This window comes from Carassius gibelio, chromosome B12 (assembly GCF_023724105.1).
Source record: "Carassius gibelio isolate Cgi1373 ecotype wild population from Czech Republic chromosome B12, carGib1.2-hapl.c, whole genome shotgun sequence".
Taxonomy (NCBI): domain Eukaryota; kingdom Metazoa; phylum Chordata; class Actinopteri; order Cypriniformes; family Cyprinidae; genus Carassius; species Carassius gibelio.
Genome location: NC_068407.1, coordinates 7,781,907 through 7,790,427, shown reverse-complemented (window position 1 = coordinate 7,790,427; position 8,521 = coordinate 7,781,907). Strand labels below are relative to the sequence as shown.

Below are 8,521 nucleotides of genomic sequence, written 5' to 3'. Positions count from 1 at the left end.
ATCATAAAAACTAGTCTTAGTACAGTTAGTGAGCCAACAGTTTTTGTTTCTGCGTATAATAATGCAATATGTATGTATAGCTAGAGATATTCTGTATAGTTAGACACGAGTCTACCACTGAATGCTCATGACTTTAAAATGTTTTCTAAGGAATTATGCACATATTGTTGCTTACCAAATTAAATTAGTGTGAAAGGTGTGTTTTAAAAAGAGTTTATTGGTGGTCGACGTGGATAACTCCAGCACTACTGGTGGAATTGAAGCTCATAACTTAGAGAGGGTGTCTGCGCATGCGCCGTGCGTGCACAGGTGGTCGTGTCGGCGGCAGTGCTGCTCTGGATCTCCTTCTGACTTTTTACAATGATTCTATAGCTGCTTATTTAAATGGGCTTATCAGAGTGCTGAAAGAAACAGAACACCTCAGATGGAGTTTCTGGATGCATTTCATGGCCACAAATAAATAAATAAATAAAAATGAGCGCGTGAGCATCCTTTTAATCTGTTTAAATGCCTTCGTCTAGCTTGCAGTTGGCTGTACCATAAACAAGTTAACACAGTAGGACAGCAGTTCAACGCAACTGCAAGTTCAACTAAAAACGCTTGCGCGCCGCGCGCACACTCATAGTTTTGTACACATTGATTGGCGGCGTTTTGTCGCGTTGCGTCGTGTCGTGCCTCTAGTTTCCGCTGTGGACGGTGTGTTTACACGCAGGTTGGTTCTTCTAAGCTATACGTTTCCACAGAGATCCATTGTGCTCTGCTGTCTCTTCTTTAACTTCAGAGGAATGAGGAAGACTTCAGACATGAGTCCGCGCCGCCTGTCAGACATCAGTCCTCAGATCAGCCAGCTGAAAGCCCTCGTCATTGATGAAGATCTAAGTGAAGAACTGAAGTCATCGAGATCGGTCGAGTACATCAACAATGCATCAATAGAAGAGCGGATCCTGAGGATCACTGGTTACTATGAGTCCTGGAACGCATCTAATAGAGGTACACTTGATTTATGCTGTTTTAATAAGTTAAAATGTAAAGAATTTAATGAATAGTTTAGGAGTAAAGTAGTTTAGGGCATAGAACTAAAAGGGTGCCCATATGGTTCTTTCCCCTTAAAGGGATCCAACCAAAAATGGAAATTATTTCATGGTTCACTCACCTCAACTTACTGGTATGATGTTCATGTTTGAAACATAAAAATAAATTGAAGAATGTTTGGTAACCAGATCATGAAAATTCCTCAAAATATCTTCTCTTGTGTTCCATAGAAGAAAGAAATGTAGACAGGTTAGTAAGGGTGACGGAATGATGATATTTTAAGATATACTTTTCACTTTTAAATTATACTACAGTATATAGAAATAAAATAGTATTACATGAATTTCATTATATTGCATTATTTAACTTTTACATGCATATGTAAGTCTGATGCTTAGATGTACTTTGCATTGCTTGACACTTGAAAAAATCTGATTAACTCCTTCATTAAAAATTTAAATGTGGCTTAAATCTTACAGCAAGGATTGTTTCTTCTTGCTTTTCATCAAAGTTGCTAGTCCCATCTATACATTCTTTGATCTTTTTTATTTGTTATTTATTTATTTTTTTATATTTGAGCGGAAAATCTATGCTTTATAATGTACACATCCATCAAAGACCACCTTCACACCCCTGCATCAATTTGAGCTCCTCTGCAACCCCACGCACAAATATTTCTTTGTAAAATACTGTTGACACTGGCATAGCCGACAAAATCTATCACCCATTTGACAAACAGCTGAGTCAGATCATGTAAACTTCAAATCATTGTAAACAAAGAGCCCCTTCAGTTATTTCTATATGTAAATACTTTACACAGGAAAAAAAATTATGATACCTTTTAGTAAAAAAAATAAGATAAAGATATCCGTTTAGCAAATGGGACCCCTGATGTATCTATTGTTGTATTTGAGCTGAGCACAGTAGCCTGAATTACGACTTGCAGCTCTGTCAGTTATTCTACTATGCATGAGAAGGTAACTGAGTCAGAGCCCAGTTTTTTGCTGAGTCATCAGGGGCAGATGAGGTCTCTCTCATTTCTCATTTCCATTCCTCCACTGACTGCATCATAGCATAAGATTTGTGTGCACTCTCATGCATAAATTAAATTTAGTTAGTCACATTGGGATTAAGAAAAAAAATCTGATTTTATTTTTATATTGATGAGGAAAGATGACATAGTGACAGTATAACATATACTTTACCGATGTTATACTAGTCTACATGAAATTGTAATGAAGTAAAAAGTCTTCTGTGAATGCAGTTGCAACAGATACAAATATTCGGTATTAACAGATTGTTCCAAAATAATGCTTAGTAGTAAAGTAAAAATTCTGAGACTTTTGTTTAGAGCATTTGAAGTAAGTAGATCATCCATTCTCAATGTTGGAGTTCAGATGATGCAACAGAGCATCTTTATGTAATGTAATAGTGAGAAAATAATTCCTCCAGCTCTGGCACTTGTGTGCAATAAAATCAATGGTTTGACATTGCTGTTTAACATCATACAGCAGTCGATGGAGAGATAGTCAGATGGATGTTCATTGAACCTGCCCATAAATGCCAAATAAATGGATTTGATTGATTTGTGCAATCCATTTAGCCCATACATTTTCATTTCACAATTGTAATTGGGCAGGTCAGTATGGTTTTATTTCACATATTGTCACTGTATAGGGTTGAATTTAAAAGTCAATTCTTTAACTACTTCACCATCACCTTCAAACTGATAGCTTGATAGATGTTTGCAGCACTGAGCTGGCACACAGATCACATTATTAACTTTCCCAAACTTTGGTCAGTGGTGTGACTATGATTATGAGACACTTGTTCTGTTGACTGACTGCTTCTAGGGAACAGTCTGTCTGCCTCCTTGTCATTTTTGCACTGACAGTTCTGTCCTTCAGATCAGGCAGGTTCTTGACATTACATGCTAAATGTCCTCTTACAGGCCATAAGGGGCAAAAGTATGGTATACAAAAGGGAAATTAGAATATTTGTAATCAAATTAATGCATATATATATATAGCAGGGAAAACTACGTTGCATCTTCAGTACCATGGACAGCAATACACTCTACATATATCTTGCGTATTGCTTCATGCAAACTAATGTTATTGTATCTTGCTTGATAATGTTGTATAACTATGTCTTACTTCAAAAAAAGTGTAAGGACAAGTCAGAAATCTGGTCTGTGATGACTGACATTATGCCACAAATATAGATGTCTGTTTCCACCCTAATAACACTTTGACTGTATTTCTTAAAAAATAAAATAAAAAAAGAATATATATATTTTTAAATTTTTATTAAATAAAATAAAAAGAACATATAGAATTTGTTAATGTTTTTGAAAGAAGTATATTACTGTATATATATATGTATATGTATATGTATATATATATATATATATATATATATATATATATATATATATATATATACATACATATATATATATATATATATATATATATATATATATATATATATATATATATATATATATATATATACATATACATATACATATATATATCTCACAGTTGTAACTATATTTTACATACAGTAAGAGACTTCTTTTATAAACATTAACATATTCTTACCGACCACAACATTTTAAATAATAGTGCATCTATAATTACATACTTTATTATCATAAAAAAAACAATGCCCTAAAAAAGTGCTTAATGTCTACTGACTCCAGAGCATTGTTTGAATTTCAGATGTTTTCAACATTACAAAGGTGCTTCCTGTGAGTTGTCCTGCTAAAGTTACAGTACTGAAATTATATTATTACGTATCTCTTATGTACTGCATTTCAGATTTGTCAGTGTCATTTTTGTTATTCAAATTTCACCTGTATGTTCTGCATGGAAATTTATTGCTAAAAAATGAGGGGTTGATGTGATTAAATGCCGATGGCTCTACTTATGGCTTTGTATTATGCAATTATATTGTCTGTATCTGAAGGGGAGGACCAGCCCAACAGCGAGAAGGTGGAAGTGAAGATAGATGGCCATTCTGCCTCAGATACAGTCAAATCAGATTGTGGGAACAGACTGCAGAGACTTTGCTGCTGTATGTATATGACTGCAGTCCACATGCGCAGGGCACTGTGGGGTGTCGCTGTCGTGATCTGCATCTGCGTTTCTTGGACAGGCTGCACTCAGTTGGCCAAAATAACTGTCGGACGCTTGAATGTCCCATTCACCCTCACTTGGTTCTCCACTTCCTGGAACTGTGCCATCTTCCCTCTTTACTACCTGGGTCACCTGTGCTGTTGCAAGGACAGACAGACTCCCAGACAGCGCTTCAGGTGAGACGGGTTGTGTTTCATTTCATGCAAGGAGATCTGACAGTGTGACCTATGAAACTTCACCGCATTTCAAAATGAGAACTCTTTGCAAAAATTTTTGCACTGTGTAATAGTTCGGTTTTATGCAAACACCTTTTGTTGACTTTGCAGGTTCTTGGGGCTAGGCTGCTTAGAGGACTTGACACTAACCTAATTTCATTAACAATGTCCCATGGCATTTTTTCGCCTTTTGTGAGTTCAGCACAAAATATTTTTAAAGTTTAACTGAGCAGGAATTTTGTAAGTCAGTGTAATTTAATGAAAGCTGGGTTTCCCTAATTGGATAGCTGGTCTTGTAATGTTCATCTAGTTACTTGGTCTGCTTTGTAGAATCATCATAAAATCAAAACCTATTTACTTCATAAGTTCCATGTTTCAATGTGCACATTTTATTGCAGTCATCATTTCAATTACAAGGATACAAAATTTTTTGCTAATTTTGGAAAAAAAATGTTTATATATATATATATATATATATATATATATATATATATATATATATATATATATATATATATATATATATATATATATATTTATTTGTCATTTATCAGATGCTAAGACGCTAAGCCAAACACCATAACACAACATATTTGTGTATGTAAATAATCATTTTCAAAAGAACTAGTTTACTTTATACTGCAAATGTCTATACTCTGTTTAAATCAGTTTATCGTGTCCTTGCTGTATAAAATTATAATTTTTCTTTTTTTATTATTATTTATTTTCTCTTTTTTAGCTTACTGAACCTAAACCTTTAGATGGTGGTGTTAGACATTTGTTTTTGTTTTGTTTTTCACTCCAATGTCAAAAAAATCTATCAAAATATAAGTTTTATACTGTAAAGAGATTCATTTATAGATATGCATCTACAAAATAATTTTGCATAAGACTTGATTATTGACTTGAATATTTAATTATTTAGAAAATTAAGAACTAGACTTTAGATCAAACATCTTTAATATCAATAGAATCTAAACATTTTGCACTCTGTTACATAAATGTGTATTGGAAATGCGGGTATGATAAATTACAGTGTGATACATTATTTGCATGTGTGTGGATTCACGACAGAGAGTGCTGTCAGTTCCTGGGAGATGACGTGCTGTCACTGAGGATGCTGCTCTCTCGCGTAGCTCCTTTTGGAGTGCTGTGGACTCTCACCAGCTACCTGTACCTGCAAGGCCTTCGCAGAATCCCTGCCACTGATGCCTGTGCCCTTTTCTGCTGTAGTCGTGCCTTTGCCTTCCTAATATCCTGGATAGTCCTGCGGGATCGCTTTATGGGAGTGCGGGTGAGTCTTTGATATATATATATATATATATTGATCTATAAAAAGCTTTAATTATGCTTAGTTGCAAATAAGTCTATAATGGATTTTTACTTTTTTATCATAATGTACTTTGCTCTATCTAATCACAGATTGTGGCAGCCATCTTAGCCATTGGGGGCATTGTTATGATGACATATGCCGATGGTTTCCACAGCTATTCTGTGATAGGCATCTCCCTCGTGGTTGGTTCTGCATCAACAGCAGCTATATACAAAGTAAGATGGGATTTCAAAGCACAACAAACACATTTTAGACTGTCATACACCAATGACCTGCTATTTCAGAAATGTTTAAAATGAACATGTAATTATTTAATACTCTCTTTTGCTGTAGAGAAATCCATAAGTGTAAATATATTTCTTCAGGTTCTGTTCAAGCTTGTTCTGGGTAGTGCAAAACTGGGTGAAGCAGCTGTGTATCTTACTGTCCTCGGTGGAGCAAATTTGGTCTTCATTAGCGCTGTTCCTTTGATCCTGCTTCTCATGGGGGCTGAGGACTTTGTTTCACCTCGAGATTTGCCATGGCCAAGCATCTGTGGCATGTCCGCTCTTCTGCTGGGTAAGAGGATGGACACAAATACACAGACACAAACTTCTCTTATCTACACAGATTGAATGTGTGCCATGAGAATGAGAGTTCAAGCAACTGGTAAAATATCACAATAATCCACAAGTGATCCACACGACTCCAGTCTAGCAGTTAACGTCTCCTGAAGTGAAAAGCTGTGTGTTTGTAAGAAACAAATCCACCGTTAATATGTTTCACTTCTGACTCTTTTCTTTGGCTGCTCCTTTAGTGTTCAACTTCCTCTTGAATTTTGGTGTTCTGATAACACTTCCGACTCTGATTTCTCTTGGCGTCGTCCTCAGTGTGCCTCTCAATGCTGGTGAGTCATAATAGAGCCAGTTGTTTTTTTGTAAAGATTCATGTTGTTAGAAATGAGCCTTTCTTCTGTAATCCACAGAAGGTGATGTTAGGCATTATGTTAACTTTTCTTTACATTGACTGTAATTGTTGACCAGGGGTCGTCAATGTTGGGTGTGGGTGTTATTCTTGGAGTTTGACAGCCCTTGATCACCATTTATTTCCATTGTATAAAAAAAAGTCAGCATCAGCATCCTGTTAAACATTTCCTTTTGTGTTTCACGGAAGAAAGCAAGCCATACAGGTCTGGAACAACATGAGGAGGAATAAATTATTTCTGACTTAAAGACTTTTTAAATCATTATTTTACTCCTTTACCCCATAATATAAACTACTGTTCAAGTCTGGGTTCAGTAATATGAGAGATGTCTCCTATGCACACCAAGGCTGCATTTATTTGATCAAAAAATACAGTAAACAGCAAATAGCAAAATACAAATAAATACAAAAACAGTAATATTAGTGCAGTTAATTACTCATATTAGTATAAATATTCATATTTTCTTAACAATTAAGATAACCATTAAAAATAATTTATTCCTTTGATCTCGAATCTACAGCCATAACTCAAGTCTTCAGTGTCACATGACCTGTAAAAAAATCATTATAATATGCTAATTTAGTGCTCATGAAACATTTCTTCTTATTAACAGTGCAGAAACCTGTTGTGCTGTCTCATATTTTTGTGGAAACCAACAAACCTATTTTCTAATAAATTAGAATTTATTTGAAATATATTTTTTACAACATTATAAATGTTGTCACTTTTGATCAATTTAATGCATCCTTGCTGAGTATTAAGTATTAAACTATATAAAAAAATGTAGTGTAAATATCACAGATTTCATATGTTCCAAATAGCCCTGATTACATTAGCATCTTGGTGTTTCAACACGTTGAACATCTTTCATACTCCAGTCATAGATCGCTACATGTGTGAGATCCAGCTCAACAGTGTACGCATCATTGCGGTGTCCATCATTTGTTTGGGCTTCCTTTTGCTCTTACTGCCTGAGGACTGGGACCAGAGTCTGCCACAGTTACGATCAATGCTGTACAACCGAGAAGAACCACAAGAGAGCGTCAGAGACAAACACTCAGAGACGCTTCACATCAGGCCGAGAGAGGCCAAGAACTGCAACTCCAAAACTACTCCCAGTATCCACTGACTCTGCATTTTATTCATTGCAAAAGCTCCCAACAGGCACCAAATGACTGTCTTCCTCATTTATGAGGCAATTTCGATGTACTGCACATCATTACTGATTGATTAGATGGATGAAAGTTGTTAGAGATCTGTAAAGGAGGGTACTAAAGATCGGAAGATAATTCTATGCAGAGCTTTAGGATTCAATTGGTTCACCTGTTACACAGTTATTGAGTTAATTATGAGCACGCTTTTGATTCATTTTAAAGTGCCACTGTGTGAGAGTGGTGGAAATGTGTAGATTTGTATATTTCATTGTAGCTTCGTGTGTTGAATGAAGTACCTTTGTATAGGCTATTGCCAGTATCCCCACTGCTGACACATTGTCACACTCTTCAGCATAACATAATACTTCTGATATGAACTGTAATCTCATACTGGTTCTCTATACTCTGCATTTTTGACAGTGTTATGGCCTTATATAATCTGAAAGAAAGGCTAAACCCACAGATTCCTCAGAATAATATCTAGCATTATATCTCTTTCAGTGGCAATACTTGGTTCATATATTCCTGTGGAATTAAGGCTTAAATGTAATCCTTTGTAAGGATATTTGTTACTTCTTAATAGCAATAATAAATAATGAATGTATATCCTATGCATATTGTCGCATTCCTTAATATAGCTAGAAACATGGATGGATGGATGGATGGATGGATGGATACAA

At 35.3% G+C, this 8,521-nt stretch overlaps 1 protein-coding gene across 2 annotated transcripts; it reads left to right on the top strand.

Moving 5' to 3' along the window:
* The first annotated feature begins 293 nt into the window (after window positions 1–293).
* slc35f3a (solute carrier family 35 member F3a) lies at window positions 294–8,447 on the top strand. 2 transcript variants are annotated; one of them, XM_052571178.1, is made up of 8 exons: window positions 294–990; window positions 4,006–4,113; window positions 4,195–4,351; window positions 5,465–5,684; window positions 5,813–5,938; window positions 6,089–6,281; window positions 6,520–6,609; window positions 7,566–8,447. In XM_052571178.1, the coding sequence occupies exons 1-8, from the start codon at window positions 786–788 to the stop codon at window positions 7,814–7,816; spliced, it is 1,350 nt and encodes a 449-aa protein (XP_052427138.1). In that variant the 5' UTR covers window positions 294–785; the 3' UTR covers window positions 7,817–8,447. The 2 variants fall into 2 exon arrangements, with proteins under 2 accessions (XP_052427138.1, XP_052427137.1); XM_052571177.1 differs by having other exon boundaries at window positions 295–990; window positions 4,006–4,351.
* The last annotated feature ends 74 nt before the right edge of the window (window positions 8,448–8,521 follow it).

Bases quoted from the DNA above. Each gene is read 5' to 3' on its own strand.
- slc35f3a (XM_052571177.1), top strand. From the start codon at position 786: ATGAGGAAGACTTCAGACATGAGTCCGCGCCGCCTGTCAGACATCAGT. The intron at 5,685-5,812 runs GTGAGTCTTTGA...ATCTAATCACAG, and splicing joins ATCGCTTTATGGGAGTGCGG to ATTGTGGCAGCCATCTTAGC. The intron at 6,610-7,565 runs GTGAGTCATAAT...TTCATACTCCAG, and splicing joins CAGTGTGCCTCTCAATGCTG to TCATAGATCGCTACATGTGT.